Genomic DNA, 27,229 nt, shown 5'->3' with positions numbered 1-27,229 from the left:
CTACAGAGCTGCTGGCTCGACTAAATAATAGACATAGCAAAGCGTCATCGAAAAAAGGTTTAAAACGCTGTGCTCGAAAAACAAACACGTTGTTCTGCCGTACTCGGTACAGAGATTCGTTATGATCGTTCACTGCGCGCACGAAAAGTAGAACCCAACCTGTCCCACTATACATATCGTAACTAAACTGTACTGCTTAAGTCGCTCTCAGTGACTCTCGCGGTGCGCTGCAAGTCACGTAATGTGTTGTGTGACAGCCTGACAGCGTTTAATGGTTATAAAAGGTTAAGATCTACTTTTTGTGAGCGCAGTAAAAATTCATTGCGATTCTTCGTGCCAAACACGGCAGCACAACGTATTTTTTTCGAGTGTTGTGATATATGCAATGACATGAACATATTTGGCCCGAAATACGAATCGACAACCGTAGCGTACTACTATATAAAATACAAAGCATGAACTATAGTCATTATCATTATGCAATTTTATTATGTTTTTATGATGTGATAAATTAAAACCACAAAAACATGTGTTTATTTTCATCCGGAACCACTTAATTTTGATAATTTTATATTTTTTCATATAAATAAAAATTTTTGTATACCAAAGTTTGATATCATGTTTATAAAATAAATTCACTATGACCGTACTTATCTATTAGATTATGTACAGTATATAAGCGTGACTATGTAATCTCAGCTCATAATACTTATAGTAGAGCGCGGAGCGCAAATATCATTGGTCAAGCATTAAATGCAAAACGCAAAGCAATGCAAGGCGCCAAGCCACCGCGGCCGTAAGGCCTCGCGTGGCACGCTAGTTAATGATCGGACATCACACCGAAGAAACGTTGTCAGCATGGTATACATTTTGTTTTTTTATTTACAAACTTGGGTTACTCTCATATTTTTGACGGTTTTCCAATTTTTTTTATCATGGAGAGTATATAATACAAATTTCTTTAAGCTATTTTACTGCTTTCTCTAGATAGAATTCATCTGTTTAGTCCGTCACAGCATTTTATCGAGATGGGTATCAATTTGTACTTGTGCTATCTCTTTGAATATATTTTCAAATCTGGCGTCTTATATTATTGATTTAACTTTATTTTCTTCCTTGTAGAAAATTTAAATTAATAAGATTTTACAATAAATTTAATAAACTATTTAAATTACTGCTTTAATAATTTCATGAAAATTCATTCATCAATGTAGGATAATGGTTGTTGGGATATTACTATTGCTTTTTCCCAAAGATCTTGAGTAAGTTGTATCTAAAACAAATATTAAAAATTAATATACGTTAATGAATACATACTAACAATATAAAGTGAAGCAACAGTTGTAAATAAATACAAACTAAATAGATTAATAAATGCATTAATTATAACTGGAGGGGAGATAAATGTAAAATTGACATTGAATTGTTTATATCGGCGTTAAATCTTCGAAATGTATAATATATTGTATTGCTGCCTTTGCCTTAACGAGATTGTAACGGTATATATTTTCCCGAGCGACTGGATAGTCAGTTGGTTCCAGGATCTGGATAGGGGAAAGGGGCAAAAAAGAGTCTGTTTTTATATTCTTAACAATAATGAAGTATATTTCTAAATCAAACTATAGTATTTGGAATCAGTTGTTGAATCCCGGCTGAAACAAAAATCAATTATGCGTCTCGTTAAAAATACTTCTCCTTTACAAGTGAAATTGTTTAAACTAACGCGGTTAACAAATTATAAGAATGTCTACGCGATTTGGTTAGAAATTCATTCGGGACGGTGGAGTCGTGTGCGCACGGCTACGCTGATCCGAATGTGTCGCGTGACAACGATTCCGATCGCTCTGTGTGCGCACACGAACGGTCGAGATAGTGTCACGGTGTTTTGAGGTTATCCTTCAGACTTGTGAAGTCGTGAGCGTACGGCTCTACAAATCTTCGTCGCACGTCTCGTTCTTCTCTTTATCCTGTGTGCACACAGCGATAAAGCGAGTTGTGAGATGTCGGCGTAAGGCTGGTTTTGGAGGTTAGGAGTTAACCTTAGATTAACCAGGGCGTGAGCGCACGACCTGGAGAATCGCCGGCGGAACTACTGTTACCTCTTCAACCCTGTGGGTTCACAGTGGCAGAGGGAGGCAGCAATGTGTCGGTATGTAGGTTAGGATTTTACGGTGGCACCGGGTGTCGCCCACGTGTGCTCACGTAGACGAGGCTCGGTGTCGTTCGGATGTTTCGGGTTACCTCGTGGGCTCAGGAGACGATTTCGTCGGCGCGGGTCTATCTCGCGTTTTTCCTTGTTTTACGTGTGCGCACGATACTACCTTGAGTGGAGCTCGAGTAGAACTGCCCGTTGCGCCGCGCAGTCCGCCATATAAAGGCGCGCGGCGCGGATGTGTAAAGGTGTGTTCACGGCGCGCCGCGTGCGCCGCCTGGCGCGTCACCGCTAAGTCGCTCGCTGGCTGCCGCGCTCCGCGCTCGTGCGGACTCGCCTTGCGGATGTTGCATGCGCGCGCTCAATTCGCGTCGTGCTGATACGCCTTTGGTTCGTTGCGCGCGCGCTTGCTTCGCATGCCGCGTATATTGCGGCCGCCTTCACACGTATTTACATGTGCTAGGCTCGTGTTTCGTTACATTTCCCCCTTCCTTCGGAGCGTGAAATTACGCAAGAGAAATTTCGCGCTTAGAGAAAAGCAAACGTGCACAACGAGGAAAAAAAATAAAATTCACTTCCGTACTTCTAGCCTCGCATTTGTCTGACTTCGCCCGTCGCCGGCACTAGACGGAGTACCCGCTTAACGCCATTGTACCGCACGACGTATTTTTTAACGCCGATTGGCACAATGACATCATACCCGTCCGGTAGCCGTACTAAACGACGCGGGAGGCTGGCCGTTGATTCGCGTGGTGGTGGTGGTGGTGGCAATGAGGGCGTGACAACTGGTTGTGTTGTCGTCACAGGCGGCGGCGGAGAACGCTTCGGCGACGATGGCGGTGTCGTCAGGTCTATGGTGGCCACTATAGTCCCGTGTTGAGGGCCCCGGCGGATTTTCCCTGTTGACACACGGCTTATAGTGGTCTTTGACGGCTTTGTCCATATCTTGCGCATCTTCGGTGTCGGTTTGAGGTGCAGCAGGGGAGGTACTATAACATCGCTGATGATTCGCGGCTTCGATGTCGTTGGCCGCAGATTGTCCCCTGTTGGCACCTGTATCGGTTCCAGTGCCAACGTTGGCTGTGGATGCGGCGCGATTGGTGTTGAAGTATAATCCGGTCCCGATAAAGGTTCGACCGGATTATACTCTAGCGCGTCAGCCGTGAGGTCAGCCTCCATGAGCGCGAGAATTTCGTCGAGCGTTTCGATATCGAAGTTTTCCATTTTACTACCGGCGCGCCTTTATCGTCTCTATTTATATCCTAGCGACGTGTGAATTTGTGAAACAATCTCGAAGTTTCGCATGTTTACATTTTTTTATGTGGGCAAAAATTCATTCGAGCCGCTGTGCACTAAACTCCATACAAAAAAATTTCCCGCTTCTTCGCCGATTTATTTTGATCGTGCTCGGCGCGGTGCTTTCGGTTTTTCTACAGCGGTTGTGTCTACAGGCTTAATGTCTGTGTGCATAGGAGTCGACCTAGCCTAGTTCCTAGACCCTAGTGAATTTTGTGGCTGATTCTACAATGACGGCTTGTTCGGTCGCAACTTGTCGGTTTTCGCTGAATATGTCTTAAACTCTATACATTCGCCTATTCTCGCTTTGATATAACCTAAAACTAAAATATAATATCCTAATTTTACTCTATAAACGAAATTTCTACCTTTTTCGTCTTCTTCGAAGTTACTCCCGATTCCTTCGTCGGTAGCGCGCCATCGTAGTCTTTGCGCCTGGTGCCTGTTGAGCCTTCGCCTCTGGTTCTTTTTCTCTCGGTTTACTGGGCTCATACAAATTTGAGCATGAACGGACCCTGGGCCATTTATTTCGATGATTTAGTGTGGTTGTTGCTCTGCCACTGCTGCCCAAGGACTAGTCACTAAAAAGCCTTTTATCCTCGTTTGGACCAGGAGAGTCTGTTAGATGGTGCTGCTGGTATGGCTGGCGAAACGAAGATCGATCGCTGACTCTGCCTCAGTCCCATGTTCTACACAATAATCCGCGGCTTCTGGGCTCAGGGTGGAGATTCGGGCTCCGGTGTCGATGATGGCGAGAAACTCTTGCTCGTACACCGATATCTCTACCAACATTGGTGTAGCTCTCACGAGAGCGCTCCTGACTAGCCGGTTGTCCATCCTTCTTGGCGTTAGTTCGACGACTAACTGTAGTTTTTCGTCGTCGGCGTATTTATAGCTCCTGTTCTGCATCGGTGAAGGACTTAAGATCTTTCACGTGTATATGTTTCACGTAGCGCCCTCTGTCGTCCTGCAGATCAAATCTTACCGGCGACACCTGTCTTTTGACCGTAAGCGGTTTTGAGCATATTGGGGCAAGCTTGGCATTTCGTGCGTCGGCCTTACTCGACAAAGTTATCAACTTCCTGACTACTTTGTCGCCGATATTCAGTTTCCATTCCCGTCGCCGGAGGTTATAATGCTTCTGTTGTTTTCTGAATTGACGAGCCATTTGCGCCTTCGCTAATTCAATGTCATCCTTTATGTGCTGAATTCTACTAGACAGTGGCGTAGTGTGCTGCGATCCCACTATCTGGTGAAGGCTACCTGGCATTCTAAACTCTCTACCTGTATTTAAATATGCCGGAGTGTAGCCGGTGGCTGTGCTACTAGCGGTATTGTAGGCGAACTCTAGCTCGCGCAAATTGTCATCCCATTTCTTCTGGTGTTTGCCTACATATTAGGCGATCATCGTTTTTACTTTCCTATTGGTACGTTCTACCGGATTGCATTGCGGACTATACGGCGGGGTTTTTCGGTAATCTACCCCGTTTTCCTTCAGGAATTCTTCGAATTCTCTGCTGACAAATTGTCGACCATTATCGCTGACCAGCGTGTTGGGACAACCATGGCGGAGAAAGACTTTTTCCTTTACATGACGGATTATGGCCCTGCTGTCGGCTTTCATGAGTGCTGCTAGTTCTATCCACTTGGTAAATCTGTCCTGCATTACTAGTAGCTATATGTTGCCTTTGCTGGATCGTGGTTGTGGTCCGACAAGATCAATCGAGACCATCTCCTAAGGTTGTTCGACGTTGGTGGCATGCACGGTACCCGCTTTTGTCTGTTGTTGAGCTTTGTAAGTTTGGTAATTTACGCAGCTAAGCACGTATCTGGCTCCATCCTGTAACATACCTGACCAGTAGTACCTTCGGGCCAGTCGCTGTAGTGTTTTGGCCACTCCCAAATGCCCTGCGGTCAGATCGTCATGGCATTCTCTTAATACTTCGGTTCGTTTTTCGGTGGGCATGCAGATTTTCCAATCTTCGGTTGTGTCCGTTGTTCTTGTGTCGTTAAAATCCAACGTGTGTAGGATATGGCGGTCTAATACTCCATTCTTGATGCAGTACTCCAGATAGGTCTTTGGATCCTGCCGGGCAGCAGTCAATTTTTTTGTATACCATGTGCAGTTCGTTTTGATATCGATGTTGCATACTGCTACTGGTTGTCTGGACAGAGCATCTGCGACGGTGTTATCCTTACCTCTTCGGTATTTCACCTCGTAATCCCACTGTGCTAATTCCATCGCCCATCGTGCTAATCTGCCGGACGGATTGTCAATCTTCTCAAGCCATTTAAGAGACTAGTGATCTGTCAGGACAACAAAATGATATCCCTCGAGATATTCTCGGAACTTCAGAATATTGGATCGGTTGGGTTGTAATTCCGCTATGATCAGACAGATGTTCAGTTTGCGTAACGCGTCCACCTCCAATAGCATCTCATGGCGTAGCCCTTTCATGATAATAAATTTGTTCCTGAAGGTGGCGCTGAGGGTTGTCGCCTTACCTTCCACATAGTCTCTCAGCTCGGTAGTTGAGCCGTCTGCCAGCGTAGCGATAGTCTCTTGCTTCCCATGCTGCCAACCGTTGTTTTGTCCGATCATGGCAGTTTCTGGCGTTACGAACGAACTCAAGGCCCCTGGATCAACCAATGCCAGCACCGTATATTGGTTTATCTGTACATTTACGAGGTATTGGCCGTCTTGGGACGGTCTCCCGCTACTGTAGAGCCGTTCCTTGGCGCGTTTCTCGAACGATCCGGGAATCCATGGCAATCTCTTGTGAGGACACCGCCCTTTCCGCATACGGAACAGAACTTCCGTGCTACATTTTTGCAGTCGGCGCGGGAATGGCCGTGTTGTTTACAACGCCAACAGCGTTCGGCTCTGTTATAATAGTCGGTTGTCCCGGTGTTCTTACTCGTGAAAGCGCTATTGATGGCGGTTTTTCGTTCTTGTTCGCGCAGTCTGGCGGCAATATCTTCGTATTCTTCAATGCGCTGTATGAGCTGCGGTACGTCCTTGATCTCCTTCATGCGCACCCGCAATTGTAACTCGGGTTTCATATTGTAATACAGATTGTCGAGTTGTTCTACCAACGTATACCCTCCACTTCTTCTCAGGGTCGTCAATGCATTGCAGTAAGACCTTATGTTCTCGTTGGGTTTCTGAATCCTTTCCGCGATTTGTCTTGTTAATCGCTCGATAAATAAAAATGTCTTAACCTGATTTCGAGCTCCTCCCAGGTCCGACCATCACCGTCGCCATTGCAGGGCTTTTCCTCGCAGCAGTTCAGGGACTCCTTGAAGTAGCTGCTTACCGGTAAATCCGTACGACGCCTGTAGTTCCCGGACCTGTTCTAAGAAAGAGTAGACGTCTCTCCCCTTAAGGTGACAGTTCCATTTGCGTATCTGGTCGAGAACTTTATTTTCTCCTATTGGTATTTCCGGTGGATCTCCGGTCGGGGTGGATAAGCGTCCGGCGTTACGGGTCTCTTCAAGCGTCCGTTGAATTAATTCGTAGCGTTCGAGTTCTAAGTCTTGTTTCAAATTGGCTTTTTCATCATATCCAGTTAGATCTTCTGCTTTCCCGACGAAATCCTGTGGATTCTTTCGGACATATCGAACTAGTCGTTGGCAGAGCTCTACTACGGTACCCTCGCAGTCGAGGTTATCCCCCCGTAGTTCGGTGATAAGCTGCTCCTTGTTGAGGCGGTAAATCCAACTAACTCTCATCGTAAAAAAAAATTTCCAGGTTTTACTTCGAGACGTTGGGCTGTGTACAATTTATCGTTTTAGGCAAAATATTTTTAATCAGGTCTCTGTCCGAGCGCCATGTAACGGTATATTTTTCCCCGAGAGACTGGATAGTCAGTCGGTTCCAGGATCTGGATAGGAAAAAGAGGCAAAAAAGAGTAATGAAGTATATTTCTAAATCAAACCATAGTATTTGGAATCAGTTGTTAAATCCCGGCTGAAACAGAAATCAATTATGCGTCTTGTTACACACTCGCTCATACTTGCTTGAACTAACTTTTTTCACTTAAACTCTACACCATGCCTAGACTAAATTTTTAGAATGTTTTTACCAGACTTACTTTTACCATTTTTCTGACTAAACCTTCTCTTTCTTCTGTCTTTGTAAATCTTGTAATCCTGGTACTTTCTTATCACTCCTTTTTTTTAAAGCACACGCATCATCACAATATATTATTGCACAGCTCGTATCCTGTAAGCCTGTGAACGGTAGAGGCTTGTCTTTGTCAACCACTACTTTGTCATATCGAACACAAAATTTGTGCTGCCCTGCTATGGCTGACATCAGCAAGTCCCTTATATTGCTTTTATCACCATATATATATATATGTATATATATACACGCGCGCATTTAATATTTGCATGTTACTTAAAATCTAGAATTGGTAAATTTTTTATTATACTCTTGTGTCCACTAAACACTTAAATATGTGTAGTTGTGTATAACATACATATACAACTACCGCATATAAAAACAAAGTCTAAAACGATAAATCTTTTATCTTGCTTGCTCTGAACGTAACACTCATAATTATAAAAATACATATAAATTATAAAAATGTAAATTATTAACTCAATGATATATGGTTACTGCATTACAGAATCGACTTCTTAAACAAATATCGAACAAGATAGTTTTACTGAATTATAATTTATGCATTTTATACATTAATTAAATTGTAACAAGATTATGCATAGCAAATTATAACAATCATAAATAACAATCATTATTGCATTGAAAAATTAATAATAATATTGATGATAAAAATTAAAATAAGAACAATATTTTAATCATAATTTTAACCGTAAACAAATTTTTATGCAATTTTTGACTATAATGAAATATCAATGACATTATACTTTGCAATAAAATGCAACAAAATCATTTATATACAAGATAAATAATAATTTTAATAAATTAATATACTTTACATTGTCAAGAGGCCGATAGAAAAATTCATCTGCTACAAACATCATAAACATTGAAGAACCTGGAACAATAAAATAAAATCCACAAAGTAAATGCTTCATAAAAAGAGTTTTAAACAATAATTTTTGTTTTTAATTTATAATAAATCACTTATCTAATAATTCCATTGAAGTACATTATTGAAGACTGGATGTGCATACATGGAACACTTGTGCAATTCAACAAATTATATACATACACGCACATATATCACTAATAATTAGAGAAAAATAATAACTATCAAACAATATTATCATGCACCAACAATATATGCAATATTATTTACAATTTAAAATTGAAAAGTCAAAACAAACTAAAATCTAAAATACTAACTAAATATGGAGTGTAAACTTCGAAATTAAAATTGGACAAACGATTCGTAGCATAAACTACATAAATATAACTATAGAATAACACTATTAGTAATCAAAGGCAACCTCACTTCTTACACAATTTGCTAGCATGACTCCGTGGCTTCTACCGAAAATCTGAAAATTATTAATTTACTAAAATACATTAGCTTTTACTTTTAACCCACAGAATGATATAATTTGCTCTATAAATATAAATCTCATTTAACCTCACAGTAATAGAATTAAGAACTATTAAGATAAGAACACATCTATTTAAGAGAGAGCACACAGTGGCGCTGTCGTCGTTCAACAAGTCCAAAACTATAGGCCGCAACAATGCGACATAAACTGTGATAAGTGACATACAACATGTCGTAGATAGCGGGACTATGTCGTAAGTTGCAGTGTCGTACTGCCATTTCGGCTCCGGCATAGCCGTAGCTGCTAGACAGATGGAAGTGCTGCCACTGTCGTGACTGAAGATTAGGCCCGTTACACGCAAAAAGGAACAGAAACAAATAAATACTGACTTACCATGTTAAATAAGTTCTATCCCGTAGTGCAGCATTTATCAGGAATAGTTTAGTCTGTTTCCTTAGTGGAATAATGCTTTTGCGAAAAAGGTTACGTTGATTATTATTTTCTAATCGTACTATTAACTTATAAATTTTATATGTTATTATCATTACAATCTCTAAAATCTTTTATACACAAATCGATGGTCTTTAAATTCAACATTATTTTTTGCTGCAGCAGATCAATAAAAGTATACGAATGAAACTGAGTAGTTTTATTTAGATTATGCAATTAAAGATTCTGAAAAATTTATCTGTTTCATAAGAATACGAATTTTTTCTATAAAGCATGGTCAGTATATTAAAAATACCATCCGATAACACAACCAGTAATTAGAACAGGAAAAAACGACGATGTTTCCTCTCATTGTCAAGTCTTACCCCATTACAGTTTAATGAATTTATCAACAATATTTGAATATCTGCATACTTTGTGTGTATATGTGTGTGCATGCATGTGTGTTCATCAGCGAACCTTTAAATATCGGCGAATGCCTTATGTGAAAAGCAAAGCGTTTCGCTTTTAGCGATGTTTTTTTTTTGTGTGAACATAATTGACATGTTTTTTTTTTACATTTTTAGATTGCATTCTTTTATGAATTCGGTAATACATTTACATTCTTTTATATGTGGAGCAGTAATTAGCATTGTAACGCAAAGGGGCATACGTTGGAGCTGCATGTGTAGTGCCCTCTCTAAACATCGAAACTAGTAAGTCTATTAAGAACGAAGCTTCTATATTCATAGCGGAATGTTCGACATTAAATCAAGCCATGGACCTCGCGCTTCAATACGGAAACCACGACATTCAAAATTTTACCGATTTATTAAGCGTCTTACAAAATCTCAAATCAACAAAAGACGCTGTCACTATCAATCGATACATACTATCTACAGGGTGGTCCATTTTAATCTATTATGGGAAATATCTCAGATTTATGGTTGGATACAGAAAAATGTTTTAGACAAAAGTTGTAGAGGTCAAAGGGGGTCAACTTTTGGTACCAACAACTTTGACCTTGAACTCGTTTTTTATGGTCATTTCAAGGTCAAGATCATTTTTCTAAATAAGAAGACCTACTTTTGACTCCGGATTTGAAAAGTGCAGAAAATTTTAACTTCAAAATGATATTTTGAACAAGGTCACGGAAGGTCATATGAAGGTCATATTTACGAAAATTGTTAAATAATGTGTGTTAGCTCGGAATAACGGTTGGAAACATCAAAATGTTTTTAAAAAACGTTGTCAAGGGTGGAGAGTTTTACTTTCTGGTTGCAATAACCTTGACCTTGAATTTGGTTCTCAAGGTTATGTCAAGGTCAAAGTGATTTTTCAAACGAGAACCCCTGCTTTTGATATCCGATTTGGTAAAAATAAGAGAATGCCCGTTGGAAATGCTAATCAAGGTCATGGTAAGGTCGTGTCATATAACAATAATATGAAGAATTTAGAAAGACGAATAAGGAATCAATACTGAACTTCTTCTGGGCTCCGTCGCATATAGGTATTCTCGGTTACGAAAAAGCAGACGAAATAGCCAAAAAAGCTATCGAAAGAAATTATTCTAACGTTTCTTGCGTCCCGTATACCGACCTTCACTAAAAATTCAAAAGACTAGCTCAATCTCGATCAAATGACAATATTAAAAAACACATGTTCGAAAAGAGCACACTCTACTTCAAACTGTATTACAGCAAAAAAACAAAACCTTGGTTCCGCCAAAAAAAAAAATTATCTAGAGAGTTTATTGTCGCAATAAACCGCGTCAGAGCAAACCATTACCACATGGTCGAATCGTTATTCAATATTAATGTTGTTGATTCTCCGCTATGTCCCTGTAATCAGGCAAACGAAAATGTCAACCATTTGCTATGGCAATGCAATTTGTACGATACTCAGCGACAAAAGCTACTAAAAAAACTTTTTCTTTATGTATTAGAACGTCATAAAAACACCATAAGTACAATGAAACGGTCATGGCAAGTTACGTAATAAGTATCTTAAGAATTGTTCCGAATTGACCAGTATTATAATTTAACTTTAAGTTAAGTGAGCCCTTTATTAACCAAAAAAAATGTTGTTGCTTCATTATGATTAAATATAACAAACTTGACTTTGGTTGATTGATCTCAGTTCTTTTTTATCTGTTATTTCGTTGCGGAATATATCAACCTCGCCTAACCTTTTACTTTTTTAAAAAGTTAATTTTCTTTTTTATGTTATTGAAGGCGTGTTTTTAAAAAAGTTAAGAAATCCGGAGATAGCTGTTTTGATTTGGAACAAACTAGTGAACGTAGAAGACAGCAATTATTAAATGAAGAAAACTATTTTGCACTATGAAAAAACTGTTGTATTCATTTTTTAAATTTATTTTCTATATTGTAAAATTTTACACCTGAAAAAAATAAATAAATCTAACTGAAGTATCTAGCAAACCAAATAAAACTAAATACAACAGAAGATTGCTGTTATCTGTGTCTCAATTCCGACATTTTTCTGCTATCATCTGCAGTTCATAACGTTTTTTTTTAATTGTTTTCGTTTTTCTTTTTCGTTATGGCTTGAAGATATCGTTATGTTAATATAAAAGTAAATATCGTATTATGTATTACATTTTAGTACAGAATATAAATGTTATGATTGTTATAATCTCACAATTTACATTTTTTTATAAATGTAAATAAAAAAATGTTTAATTAATATTATTTTTTTGTTAGATTTTGTTAATATAGTTTGTTCGAAAAATGATTGTCGCTCGAATTCGAATGTATTAGCCTGCTCGCACGGCACCGAAAAGGGCGTTGCCATGGCAACGCGCGCTCGCTCGCTCCTACTCTCTCTCTCTCCGCCTGTTGCGCGAGCGGCCTTCTGCCGCTCTCGCTGATTGTATAGTTAGTACGTATTGCCGAAACACTGTGAGCGCACGTAATCGCCTAACAGTGTCGTCCGTAACAATATCGTTTTTCACGCGTCGGTACTTTAATACTGTAGCTTTCATTACTTTTCCTTAGATTTAACACTTGTAAATACACTCTTTCAATAAATGTCAAAGCCTTTTCTTACGGTATATCAATTCAAATTAACGGTCGAGAGTGTTTTTTTATTGCCAACTAGTCCATCGAGATCCACAAGTCGCTAACATTTGTTCGAGAGACTATAATTATTGGTAGCAGAGCATGCAGTATCGTGGCAATAAGTGTATTGTGTATGGAAAAGTGTTTTGCATAGTGAAGGTGTGTTAAAGTACTTCGGCAGCCGTTCGACTATTCGAAGTCGCAACGGTCGGAGAGCGTCCAGAAACTTCCTGGAATTCGCTCTCGCAGTTAGCCGCATTGGGCCTAGCTGCTTGTTGTTGTTGTAACAATTTAGACGTTTAGATGATTCAAACTACTTATTTGTTTAGAGGTTAGACGTATTAGAAGTTTAGAGAATTAGAGGTTAGAGGTTTAGAGGCTAGAGGTCAACGGTCAAGATTTGAACTTCGAGGGACGCCACGAGTTCGCCATTTTGGGGCACAACGAAGGGAAATAAGAAGAAGACGGCCATATTGGTACCGCATTCCCGCCAACTTCGGACGACGCGACCAATACGCAAAGTCATCACGGGACACGACAGCGCCGGCGTAAACGAGGTTTGATTTTCATTCTCTCTCTCTCTCTCTCTCTCTCTCTCTCTCTCTCTCTCTCTCTCTCTCTCTCTCTCGTTCGTGCATTCGCACTAGCAGCTGTGCGCAGTTCAATGGCCGGCGCACGCTCATGGCAGCCGGCGCAAGCTCTCTCGCTCGGCGGGTCGTTCGTTGCTCGGCTCGCCGTCCGGACGTTTTCGCTGTCGTGCGTCGTTAGGCCGCGGGGGCCGCACCACACAGCGCATTTCTTCGCGCATTGGCGTCTCGACGGCCATATTGATTAGTGTCCGTGTGTATGCGGACTTTCGGCGGCACTTAAGCATTGTTTTTATTTTTCTGACTCGCTCTCTACTCGTAGTTCGATTGCTGCTAGAATTTCTAAATCAAATTTCTATTTACTTGGATTATTCGTATTTGATCGAGTTGGCACTCTGTAACAATGGCTGACGCGGCTGCAGAATTAGTTAAGCAGAAGCGCATAAGCGAGTTTCGAGCTTGCTGAATTTCAAACGTAACACGGCAAGATTAGCGGCATCTGCTCGCACGCTGCCGCACATGCGCATGCGTTTGAGTTTGTTAGAGTCGTATTGGTCCGAGTACTCTCAAAGGGATCTGGTCCTGCAAGCGAATAGGTCGGCTTTCAAAGGCGAGGCGTACGTCGAGAACGCCGAGTATCTCGAAGTTGAGTCAAGTTATGTGGAGAGTAAAGCGGATGTGCTTCAGTCAATTGAAGATTTAGAAATCGCCGCGAGGGCACCGGTAACCGCTGCAAGCGCGCAAAATAATCAGGTCGTACACTTACCACCTGTTCCGGTTCCGTCGGAGTTCGCGAACATGCCGAAATGTGAAATCCCGAAATTTTCCGGAAAAGCCGAGGAATGGGAGACCTTCAAGGAGCAATTTTCTTCGATGGTGAAAAACAAGGCCAACTTACCGGATGCCATCAAGATGCAATATTTAGTAGACTCGGTTGAAGGGCCTGCAGCGCTCAGAGTAAAGGGTCTTCCGTTGATGGGTGCTAGTTTTGTCTTGGCTTGGCAAAAGTTGATGCGCAGGTACGATAACCCTACGAGACGCATGCAGACATATATGGAATTGCTGATCGATATGAAACCGGTTAAGCGAAAATCATCGGGAGAATTGATCGAGTTACTGGATAAGGCGGAAGCCGCGCTTAAAACTTTCAAGGATGCAGGTTGCCCGTGCGAACATTGGGACAGTTGGCTTATCCATATGGTCGAGCGCAAGTTGGATAATGAGGTGCGAGAAGGGTGGCGTATTTCGCAAGAGTCGGTGGTAGGTTTTTCGACATTTTCACTCTCACAAATTTTCTCGAGACTCGTGCGTCCTCGCTTCATCAGGATGCAGATGGTGATGCGGAGATGCCTACCAAACAATCTAGTCAGAAGGGTGATGGTTAGAATCGTCCGTCTCGGCGTGAGTCAGTCTGAGCCAACGCAACTAGCACGTCGTCTGCTAAAGGCAATCGCAATGCCTCTGTAAAATGTAGCTTATGTAAGGGTCCTCATCAGCTTCAAGCGTGTCCAAGGTTCAATGGTATGTCGGCTTCCGCTCGTTTTGAACATTGTAAAAAGGAGAGATTGTGTCTCAATTGTTTGAGATCTGGACATTTTTTGGCTGATTGCACCTCTCAGAATCGTTGCGTCAATTGTAAGGGCAGACACCACACGAAGATTCACTCGGATCGACGACAAGGAGGAGAGGCTGCGGATTCTTCAAATTCGACCGGTCAGAATGGCTCTTCTAGCGCGCCTGGCAAGTCAAGTATGCTGAAGGTATCAACAAGTACAACAGTGGTGGGTAGAACCCGGTTGATAACCACAGTCAAGGTATTACTTCAATCCGTAGATGGTAATTCGATGTACGCTAGATGCTTGATTGATCCGTGTGCAGAGGTCTCTTTTGTCACGCAAAGAGTTGTGCAATGTTTGTCCGCAAAGATTAAGCCTGTTTCTGTGTCTGTGGTTGGTGTCGGTGCAGGTCCTTCTGCGGTGTCAAAGGGTGAAGTTTTTCTTCAATTAAAGTCCAGGTTGAACTCAGAATTTTGTTTGGAGTTTTCGGCGTTGGTGTTGAGAGAGGTAACGGGATTTTTGCCGCGAGAGGTCGAAGTGTCCAATTGGGATCACATCAGGGGCTTGCAGCTTGCTGATCCAGATTTTGCTCGCTCAAAGCGTATAGACGGCGTGCTCAGCGCAGAGGTGTACGCTGCTATCATTCGGCCAGGGCTCAGAGTTGGTGCAGCGGATACTCCTGTTGCTCAGGAGACCGTTTTTGGATGGATTTTGACGGGTAGAGCGTCTTCTAGTGCTGAGTCTGATGGAGCTCAGACTGCTTAGGCCTGTCATGTGGAAGTGGAGCCTTCGGTTTCGTCATTGTTAGAGAGGTTTTGGGAGATGGAGGAGATTTCCACTTCAAAAGTTTTGTCCAAGGAGGATCAGTATTGCGAAGATTTTTTCGCGGATACTGTCTACCGAGATTCTAAGGGCAGATTTGTCGTTCGCTTACCATTCTCTGAGAGGTTGTCAGAGGTTTCATTTGCACACACGAGGCAGATTGCTGTGGCATGTTTGCTCCGCTCAGAGAAGCGTCGAGCGCAGGATTCGAGAGTAGATGGTGCCTATAGGAAGTTCATGGAGGAGTATCTAAATTTAGGTCATATGGAGCTTGTAAATAGTTCGCATCGAAGGGATAACACGTTCTGTTTTACGCAAACCCAGTGTACTCGGCTGAGGTGGGGCCGGAAGGCAAATTTCGTGTGGTTTTTAATGGTTCCTTTGGAAAAATATCGCTCAACGACGTTTTCTTAACTGGTCGCAAATTGCAGTCGGATGTCACGATTATTATTTCGATGTGGAGATTCTCGGAGGTTGTGTTCACGGCTGATATCATCAAGGAGTTTAGGCAAATTCTCATTCACCCGGATGATGTTGACTGACAAAGAATAGTGTGGCGTTCTGACGTTTCGAAGCCTATCGAAGATTATAGGTTGTTGACGGTTACGTATGGTACGCGCTCCGCTCCATACCTCTCAATTCGAACTCTTCTTCAGCTGACGAGTGAGGGAAGTGTAGAGTTTCCTTTAGATGCGCAGGTGCTCAGACACAATATGTATGTAGATGATGCGTTTGTAGGCGCTGACAATGAGTCTGAGGCCATTGAGATTCGGAATCATCTGATCAAGCTTCTGTCATCATCGTTCGTTAGATTGTTGAAGCACCTGATGGAATTTTATTGAAGCCTGTTTCAGTGCATTGCTGGACAGATTCCAAGGTAGTGTTAGATTGGTTGAAGGGCCACCCATCGAGATGGCAGACATTCCTGGCAAACAGAGTCAGTGAGGTGATCACTACTCTGCCTGGGGTGCAGTGGCATCATGTTAAGTCGGAAGACAATCCATCCGATTGCGCGACTCGAGGTTTTTCGTCGGAGCAGCTTCAGCAGTCTTCCTTGTGGTGGGAAGGACCTGAATGGATCAGAAATGATTGGAGGAAGGTAACTGATAGATGGCAGGTAGATGTTTCGTTAGATGTAGTGAGTGCACAGGTTGCTGTTGAGAAGAAGGTTCGTGAAAATCGGGAATCGCAGGCGCTGGCTTACTTGGCGAAGTTTTCGAATTTCCCGAAGATGTTGCAAATTTTGCTATGTTGCGCTGACATAGATGTATTCGCTACGCTGCTCAGAGTGTACAGCAGCAAATGGCACCGCTTCCATCATATCGAGTTACTCCCCAGCGAGTTTTCGCATACACCGGTCTGGACTATGCGGGACCGTTTCCAATATTGTTCTCCAAGGGCAGAGGTGCCAAGTCTACAAAGGGATATATAGCGATCTTTGTGTGTATGGTTGTTCGGGCCATTCACATTGAAGTGGTGTCTGATTTGTCCACAGCTGCGTTTCTAGCTGCGTTTCGCAGATTTACCGCACGGCGTGGACTTTGTTGGATGGTATTCAGCGACAACGGCACCAAATTCAAGGGCGCAGCCACAGAAATTGACAAGTTATTCCAACAGGCTTCATCCGTATCGCAGGAGGTGGCAGCTGCATTGGCGAAGGACGGCATAGTATGGTCTTTTATACCTCCTAGAGCCCCTCATTTCGGAGGATTATGGGAGTCGGTAGTGAGAAGTTTTAAGCATCACTTCAACCGTGTCATTGGAGACACGTCATTAAAGTTCGAGGAAATGTCGACAGTTGCTGCTCAGATCGAGGCATGCTTAAATTCTCGGCCGCTCTGCCCATTGAGCTCTGAGTCCACTGATTTGGTGGCGTTTACGCTTGGTTACTTTCTTGTGAACGCTCCTCTCATGTATTGCCCAGGCCTTTGACGATGTGAATCTAAAATCTCGCACTTGCAGGTGGAAGCTGCTCTCGGTTATGAGAAACCATTTCTGGAAGCGATGGCGACTGGAGGTATTGCATCATTTACAGCAGAGAAACAAGTGGCTGACTCCTGGATGCCAGTTGGTCGTGGGCGACTTGGTTCAAGTGATGAGTTTCCCAGTTGTCATCAATCGAAGAGATTTTACACACAACACCAACACTGTAAACTCATTTAGCTCGTGAATAGATAGCATCCTAGTCGACTGTTTTAAATGTCGATTCATTAGAGTCAAGTTAATTATTTTGTTCTTTAGTATTAGCTTTGCTAGAAATTTTGCATTAGATTATTCAAGTATATAGGCAAATTTAACATTGTATCAAATTTATTGTAAAGTTGTTAAACTTAAATTGTTGTAAACTTGTTTGTTGATCGAATGTTCGATATAAGGATTGATTCCAAAGAAATTTTAGTGAGAACATTCGATCGGTAGAGTCATGATAGGGACTAGCTTTTCTCGAAGTAGGCTTTCCTATCTTTAAATAATGTTAGTTGTTGATTGCCGGTCTCTTTGTTGCTGCGAGGCAGCAAAAGGGGTGGCATGTTCGAAAAATTAGACGGTTACGCAGAGAGAGAGAGAGAGAGAGAGAGAGTGTGAGAGAGAGAGAGAGAGAGAGAGAGAGAGAGAGAGAGAGAGAAGGTTCGAGAGGCGAGCTGTTGTCGCTCGAATTCGAATGTATTAGCCTGCCATGGCAATGCGCGCTCGCTCGCTCGCTCCTACTCTCTCTCTCTCTCCGCCTGTTGCGCGAGCGGCTTTCTGCCGCTCTCGCTGATTGTATAGTCAGTACGTATTGCCGAAACACTGTGCGCGCACGTAAGCGCCTCACAGTGTCGTCCGTAACAATATCGTTGTTCACGCGTCGGTACTTTAATACTGTAGCTTTCATTACTTTTCCTTAGATTTAGCACTTGTAAATACACTCTATCTTTCAATAAATGTCAAAGCCTTTTCTTACGGTATATCAATTCAAATTAACGGTCGAAAGTGTTTTTTATTGCCAACTAGTCCATCGAGATCCACAAGTCTCTAACATTTGTTCGAGAGACTATAATTATAGTTAATACTGTCATCAAATAATTACAAAGAGTTTAAAAACATTTTTTAATATTCAACTTTTATTTCTATTTTATTCTATAATTTTAAAGCCGGTCCTGTGTACTAGTAGCTATAACTACTTTTATAGAATGTTGGCTGTACTTGACAATAATTAATTGTTATAAAACGTTTTTGAAGTCGTGCTTTTGATTGGTTAGAATTTATCTATCTGGCAATCTTATTGGAGCATTTTAAAAACCTTTCATAAGAATTAACTACCATCGAGTGTACATCTAATATCTAACAGTATATTTAATAATGACACCTCAAATAATTAAGGGTATGTCGGCGCAAAAGCTTCGCAAATCCACCACGGAGTATTTTGTATTTTCAAACTTATAGAAAAACACAAAGCCCGATCGAATTTTTCTTTCAGTAGAACGATTTATTAAACTTAACAATACGGCGCTACAGACTCGGTTTTTCATTTGCAAACTTTATTCAAAAAGTTTTATGTAATAGAAAAACAGTGTTTTTTGGGACGACATCCCCTTAAATATCATCACAATTAATTTGTAAATCACGAGCAAAGCGAGCATTTTTGGCTAGTTTTGAATGAAAATTTACATTTTGATTTGATACTCTTTTGATTTTTTCTAACGTTAAGGCAAGAGCGTCTATGCGCTCGATGGCGTCGAACTACTTGTGTTAAAAAAATGCGTTCGTACTTGTAGCTCTCGATGTGAATCTAATTCCTCGTTTGTTTCTAATTTTTCTACTCGTTCTTCGAGTGTGTTTTGTTTTTTATCTAGTGTGGCAAGCTCATACACTACAGCATTTTTCCATTCTAGCTCCTTCTCTGCATTGTCTGGATTATGTTCATCTTGTAATTTTTGGATTTCTTCCAGTACAGCTATAGAGCGTCTCTTGAGGATTCTCCCTGTGGCTCCTGCCATATTGAAATCGTATGTAGTATACCGATGACAAAGCTAAAGAAGGGCCAATTGGCTTTATTGAGAAGAACAGATAAAAAAAGTTATTTAAAGACTATAAATATTTAGTAAAATAATGGTAATTGAGATTGTCAAATAGATGAGGGGTACGTGTCCGAGGCTTACATTAAATTACACGTAGGCTCGTGGAGCGTTAATTTGCTCATTCCGTCTGTTATTTTCGACATCTCACATTCGAATGAGTCGAGTCGTTCGTTTACGATTCGGAATGTTTTGTCTGTATGCGCCGATATTTTCTCGATCAGTTCGATAGTTTCGGCTTCTCCTTCGATGAATTCATCGAATCCCTTTTCTAAGACGCGCAGATCCCGGTAGAGATTTATGTATTTGTTGCTCTGCGAGCGATATTTGAAGAAGGGGAATCATTGAGCGTTATGGAGTTTTTTAATCTTCAATGTGTAACTAAGTGTTTTAAAATGTATTATTGATCTCCCTTGAATAATCTCCCGCATTAGATCAAACCCGGATCCCTGTTCGGGCGCCAATAAAACGGTCCGCGAAGGATTAGTACATGACCGCGAGAGATTCGTGACCCGAGGTTAGTAATAAGGAGATAAACACACTCGAAGAATGATAATCGACTTTGATCCACCCTGCATCTATCAGTGGAGTGGACAAAAGACTTTCCTATCTTCAAAAGTAGAAAGCCCACTGGAGGAGAACTGCTCGTGTGTTGAAGGGGATGAGTAGGGGATATCCACTACGCATGCCCTGCATACTTAGGTAAACCACGCAGCTTCAGACTGATGTGTGAGGTACTACCATCTCACCATGAGCCTGTGACCAGATAGCTCCACCTAAGAACAGGGTACTACTATCCTGATCCGGCGGAACACCTAAAGAGGGGGGGGGGGGGGGGGGTGGATGATAATATTTAATGAACGGTAGCTCTGTCCTTCTTCGACACATTGATTCTAACCTGCCCACAGGTGGCGCGCGATATTTGAATTCAAATAAATGTCCCTACGTTTCAATCGGAGCATTATATAAGAAGCGAAACTAGAAATTTATCTCGAAAATAACGCAAAAAATCTTATTAATACGCTCAAATTTATTTATCAAAATATGTATGCAGAGCATAATATACGTATATACTACGGTAAAAAATTGTATTTTTAACATTTATAAAACTTAAAATTAAAATTATTAGTCGTATTAGACAAAAAATGAAAAATACACAATTTTATGAAAAAACAATACAAATTTTTTTTAGTATTTTGCTTATAACTTTGCGGAAAATTTTTTGATAAATGGGTTTCAAGAGCGTGGAAAATAAGCAATAAAAAAATCGATTTTTTCGAAGTTTAAAGGTGTTGTGACCCCTTGATGCTCACTACTGACTCCGGGGCTCCTTATATGCTCCCTTTCTCCTGTTATATGCTCGCACCATATCTACCAGCTCTTAGGTAGACTATTTATATTTGGCTACTAGCGCCACTTGGTTGGTAACTTGCCTTCGCCAGGCAATATATCTGTTGCTGCACTTTTATCTCCCCGGTGAGGCATGCCGCCTCAAGGTTGATTATCCTCTTTTTTATTTTCTTCTTTTCTATCCTGCGGAGTAGTTGGGGCTTCCTTTGTTGTACCCGTCTTCCGAGATCTACGACTTGGGGTTGTCTGAGTTTCCCTCCCTTGAGTTCCCGGGCGTTGGCATTGCTGTAAGTTATCATCTCCCATCCAGAGATTCCTATAGCTTGCCCTTATGCTTTGGGCAAGATCTTTAATTTGTTTGTGCACATTGAACCTGTCCTTGACATTGTTGATTAATTCCTCGATTTTGCTGCCAAGGCGGTCCAAGTGCGCATTCCTTTGCGATACGCAAACAGTTTTTTATCTCTGTTTGCATCCACCTCCAATTCCATATCACCTGCGTCTCTACGTGCAGCAGGGCCTCAGGTGACTAACCTCTGCGGCATCTAAGTGATTTGCCCCCTTCCTCCCAATCTCCATTCGGTCAGAGCCGACCACTGTAGCTTTTACCCGATCGGAATCGACGGCGGGACTGGGCTCTGTGGCTTGAACCACATGAGGTAGTAATGTTATTAACTCACTATCCATGTTTGATTCAGTTTCAGGGGTTTTCCCCTAGACAGTTTGGTTGGCGGGGCATATTTTATTTTAGTACGGCCGTCAACGTTCTCACTCTCATATTTGTAATCCTCTGTACCCTCCTCGTGTGCGTGAGTGCGCATACGACACTGCGCGTTTCTCGGTCTGACGTCTAGAGTGCTACGTTATCGGCTCATTTCAGTATTTTATAATATACTATCTATTGGTAATGACGGGTGTCAGAACCGAACTGCAAGCAATGCTTCTGATTTCGTTGCTATTATTTGTTATTTTCTTTGTTTTGGGGACGGGATTATTTATTCGTTAAATTTACATTTGTTTTATAATTTATTACATCATATTCATGCATCTCCTTTTCAATATTTCCCCCGTTCTTTCATTGCCTTTCTATCCATATTTCTCCTAAATCTTTCTTTATTTATTTCAGGGTTCTTAGACATCACACAGGAAGTGTCTCCCGTTGAATCGTCTAAGACTGCACCTGCGACGACTATTTGCTGTCGAAAGGTCGTGCTCACCATTGTTACTACAGTTCCGCAAGGAAAAATTTAGTTATAATGTTTGGCTGTAAACCATTTTTCCAGTAACACTAGAGTCTTAGTTAATTACTTCTGCATACGATTCATTCTGTGTGTTTACTGTTTACTCTCTTGTGCTTTGGCTAGCGATGTTCTTCGTTCGGCAGCTGGATTTATTCTGAGTGCTCGTGAGCTAAGTTTGATATCTGACACTGTCTGAATTCGTATGATATGTGACACTATTTGTACATGTGCCTTTCCCTCTTTTTGCTTACTGGCTTACTGGCTCTTTTCTGTTCGTCATAGCCATGTTCTATACGAACGTTAGATTTGTTTAATGTCGGATTTGCGTGCATTTGACTTATGCATCAGGGATACCCGATACGTGTCTATAAAATCTAGATCTGACTGTAACTTTTCGAGCAATCCATTAGGCATCTAAGATAAGCAGGAGATGTATTCGCACCTTTATCCCGAAGAAGGTTAAAATCGGATTATTGGATTAATCAATATCGCCGATTCCTGAAATCTGTGATTTGAATTTAGCCACCGTTACCGCTGGCGGTCGGCCATCTTACATTACGGGGCTGCCCGCATTCCTGGGCTGCTCCGCTCTCGTTCTTCTTTTGATCAGTTGGTGGTGCTTTGCAGCTGTCTCTTGTCTATTCTGATGCGCTTGTCCCCGTTCTTGCGTTTTTATGCACTGGGCGAGATGCAACTGCACCTAGCCTTCCCTTGTCATCCGCCTCGAGCTATCACCACGTGTTTTTTCTATTTTGCTGCTTTATTTAGTGTTCTTTTCTACGATGTTTGTCTTATCCGGTAAGTTATCTCCTTGTTACATTGTTTGTTTATCTAGTTGTTTTTTTTTTGTATTATTGATTATTTGTGTTGTGTTCTAGCTTAGTTATTACTTTGTATTAATATGTCGAATTGCGTCCTGAGATCTGGGCTTCGCCATGCGTTCAAGATTTCCTAGGTGTGCAATGTAATGCGCGTGGGCCTTGCCAGGGATTCTAATATCAGCGTGCATGTGATGAGTAAAATACGCATGCGTAAATGTGTTTATTATCATATATGTATCGTATATGTGTAAGTACCTTACATCTTCGGAGTCCTTTCCTAATATTAAAGTTCGTGTATTGCTTATTGAGTGTCAATGTTTGCATCTTTCAGCTCTCGATTTTCTCCCTCTTGGGCCATCTTCTCTGGACACAGACACCATATGTTTCTGTGTTTGTGGTTCGCATTGTCTCGACTACATATTATTTCCTTTAACGAATTCTTTCCTTCTTTCTTTAGTATCGCAAGGTACTGACTCACTGCGATAGTCCTGACAATTTCGAAGGTTTTTTTGTTCCTCTACTGTCGCGCGATGCCGCTTTTGAGCGGAAGAAGATTGCTGTTTAATCCCTCTCAGATATCCGATTCGAGGGGCAAACTATTGCACCAGGTGACTCTCTAAAATTGCTCGGAGTGACTCTGGACAACATTCTGACCTGGAAGCAGCAATGCGCGGCAACTGCTAGAAAATGCTTCGCTTCCTTTTCAAGGCTACGTAAAGATGGATATTTCCTTCCGAGAACCACCAAGCTCTCGCTGGTCAAGGCATTGGTGTTCCCGTACTTCGACTACTGCGGGTCAATGTTCCTCGGAATGTCAAAGGAGATATCGAGGAAGCTTGAGCATTGCCTGAATGCAGCCCTGCGCTTCGTGGAAGGCATACAAATTTATGAGCATATCACTCCAGCTTATAAGAAGTATGGCTTCTTGTCGTACCAGGGTCGACTCAGATACACCTCTCTTTCCTTCCTGGCAAGAGTGCTTGGCACTGATCCAACCTCGTACCTAAGGGAAATGTGCGTTTTCCGTTACGCGGACAAGCTCGGAAGCAGAAGAGCGAGTGTGCATGATCTGGTGATCGCACATGCGAGCTCTAAGTGCTACAGACACTCGTTTAGGATTGTCACAGCCCGATTATGGAACGACTTGCCGCACGAGCTAAGAGAAAAGAGCAGCATGGAGGACTTTAAATACAAGCTGCTCGAGTACTGTGCATCGATTGACCAAAGACTGCAATAGTTATCGACAACGTCTCTTCGAGTTTTAATTTGTGTTCTTATTTTTATATTCTACTATTCTAATGGTACCTTGTAGCCTCGACGATTTATTTATTTATTTGTACGTAATTCTACGATTTTTTATATTATATTACTCAACTATATTTTATTTTATTCAATCATTATTATATTTTATTGTTATATTCTTATATTCTTCGTGAGTACTACTTGACGGCCTGCGAGCCGTGCTGCTTCTAGCGTCAGTTGTAATCTGCCATGTAATCATTTTGACAGCGACTATGTTAGACCTTGAGTCCTTAGTCAATTAATAAACAATATCTACTATCTAATATCTCTCAAAATAAATCTGTGTTCAAATTAACAAGACATTACTAGGGAGTGTTACATCTAAGGCGCGACATATCCGTTAAATCAGAATTTAACCATAGTTAATAAGCGAGAATGCGAATAAATCAATAATATTTCCTAACTAAGTATTTTCTCGTACAAGCATCTTCCACCATTCTCCTAGATCGCGGAGTTGTCTAAACACCGAAACGTTCGACTTTTTTGTAAAGATCGAATCGTCTTCCATGTTCCTTCATGAAAAAATAATCATTCAATGTTCCGTTCATTAACAGCCATCACGTGGCTTAGAACGTACTACTCGCGTATAAAATAAATTCTTTAGAAGAACTATAATTCTGTTACAAAGTGCTTTTATGACGAATGCAGGCCAAGGCCCTTCTTATTCATGTAAAGTGAAAGCAAAGTTGCGCATTTTAAGTCATGTACAACTTTTTTCTAAATTTTTAGCACGATGATATATTGAAAAAATACCCAAGTTTTCACAATTCTTTAAAATATTTTGAAATTTTTTTAATGGAAAGCTTTACTCTAGCTGCTTGCCAAAAAGCCTCATTTATGCACGTATTATAACGAACACACATTAATATACCTATATGTATAAAGCTCTGCAAAACATAGGTATACGTGTACAACTAATTAACAAAAACAAATCAAATATAAAATCATAATCATACAAAAAAAAATAATATAAATTTTATTACCTTCTTGTCCAAACCATTTAACGGAAGATCTTCTACTCTAATATATTGCGGATAATTAATAAATAATACTTTTATAGCAGGAACAAATTCAGAATCAACTTCTAGAAACTGGGGCTCATACTCGTGATATTCTTTTGAATTATCATGTGAATAATATAACCGGAACTGCTCACTTTCTTCGATTAATCTAAAAATTCATATATATAAAACATTAATTAAATGTTAGCAGTCACTTAACTGTTAAATTATGACAGTCTTGGATTTAAGCTATGCTATATTGTCTTCGAAGTATGAGGTTCTAATCCACAACATAAAATTAATTTGTGATTCACTTATCAAAAAAATAATTACCTATTTTTCGTCCTAGATTAATGAATTATAATTTTTTTAATTGAGGCGCAAACAGTTATTTTAACCAAACGATATAATTAGAACAATATGTCTTTTTGTCCGAACCATGTAGAAGAAGTTATTTTAGACTAGCGATATGTAAGGATTTATATCATAGTTTTGAACTGAAAAGATAACATTATATAACAAGAATTGCTTCCTCCTAGAGGAAGCTTTGTGAGAGTAAAATTTTCAGTTTTGCTAAAACTTCGTACAAACGCATTTGGAGGTATTTAGAGTTCGAATCATGCATTTTTAGAAAATGTCCGTGCCGATGGGTGTGTGTATGTGTGTGTGTGTGTGTGTGTGTGTGTGTGTGTGTGTACGTATACCGTTATGATTCTGGAACCATGCGACCGATCGTAATAAAATTTGACATGCATGTATGTTTTCTGATTCTGCATTTGAGAAATTTTTTTTTTATGATTCTGACCATTGTATGGCTGTATTATAGCCATTTTTCGATTTTTGAAAAAATATTTATACAATATATTTAACAATAGTGTCTCTAAAAAGGCATAAAAAATATTTATACAATATATTTAACAATAGTGTCTCTAAAAAGGCATAAAAAATATTTATACAATATATTTAACAATAGTGTCTCTAAAAAGGCCTACTTTTTCCCGCAAGATTTTGTAGATTGCTCGTTCCTTTCAATTTTTATGATAAAAAAGGTAATTCTAAAAAAAATTAATATTTTAAAACCTAAATTGTCAAAATTTTTGAAAAAAATTATGACAATAACAAACAATATCTATTTGCCGTTAAAATTTTAAACCATTTTAATGACTAGTTTTTGAGCTAAAACTAAAAAACTAAAAATATAGGTTTTCTAAGTCGTACAATTACTGGAGTAAAGAGGCTTTATTTAAGTTGAAATTTTGGCAAAATATCGATTTTTTGATCACCTCGGCTAAGTTCTTTTTGCAGCTTATGAAATCATTAAGTTTAAAAGATATTAGGAATCAAATTCTTTGTCTCTCACCTTGTATACCGTGTGTAACTGAAAATTACTATTTTTGTTAAACCTTCTAACCCGCTAACTAAAGTTCAAAATGTTTTGAGAAAATTCATGATTTTATAAGGACCCAATGGTATTTAAAATATTGGAGTTTACATTTTTTCATGAAAATTATATGATTTGATATTGTGACGGGTGCTCCTTCTGTAAAATAATTAAAATTGAAAGTATTTTAATAATCATTAGTATACCGTATATTTAAACAATATTGTATCTGTTGGAATTATAAATTTTGTTGGAGGAAGCTACGTGCCAAAGAATTGGCAGCGGTTTTTAAACTATTGCCCTGGTTTAGAATGTTGATGTGATTTTGTGATGTATTAAAATTACATAATTCTTCATGTAATTTTTATGTGATTCGTGACGTCAGTTATGTATTGATTTCGAACGTTTCATAACGTAAGTTTAAGACTTAAAAAAAAATGAAATATTTTATGAAACTTTTTTGCGTAATTTTAGTATGTTATTTAATCACATGAATACTTGGTTTTTTTTTCTTTCCATTACCGGCGCAGCCTTTCGGCCCAGCTGCCAGGGGCCTTACACCACCTCTGTGTGGAAGTAGTGCCTAATACTATCTCTTTTTTACCTCACTACATCTCATACCTATATATTTCCATCCTGAGAGACATCTCCGGTGAGGAC

General features: G+C 40.4%; 1 protein-coding gene across 2 annotated transcripts in view; it reads right to left on the bottom strand.

Annotated features, from left to right (window-relative positions):
* Positions 1–532: 532 nt before the first annotated feature.
* The window catches only part of LOC100114113 (ribosomal oxygenase 1), a 113,701-nt gene continuing 87,004 nt past the window's right edge, over positions 533–27,229 (bottom strand). Inside the window, exons 4-5 of one of the 2 annotated variants that reach the window (XM_031928055.2) lie at positions 25,171–25,357; positions 533–1,273 (exon numbers count right to left, since the gene is read on the bottom strand). In XM_031928055.2, the coding sequence (XP_031783915.1) occupies positions 1,199–1,273; positions 25,171–25,357 (262 nt within the window). In that variant the 3' untranslated portion in view covers positions 533–1,198. The remainder of the gene's footprint in view (positions 1,274–25,170; positions 25,358–27,229) is intronic. The other variant, XM_031928056.2, reaches the window with a different exon arrangement.

This window comes from Nasonia vitripennis (genome assembly GCF_009193385.2).
Source record: "Nasonia vitripennis strain AsymCx chromosome 4 unlocalized genomic scaffold, Nvit_psr_1.1 chr4_random0003, whole genome shotgun sequence".
Lineage (NCBI taxonomy): Eukaryota > Metazoa > Arthropoda > Insecta > Hymenoptera > Pteromalidae > Nasonia > Nasonia vitripennis.
This window is presented reverse-complemented; position numbering and strand designations above follow the sequence as displayed.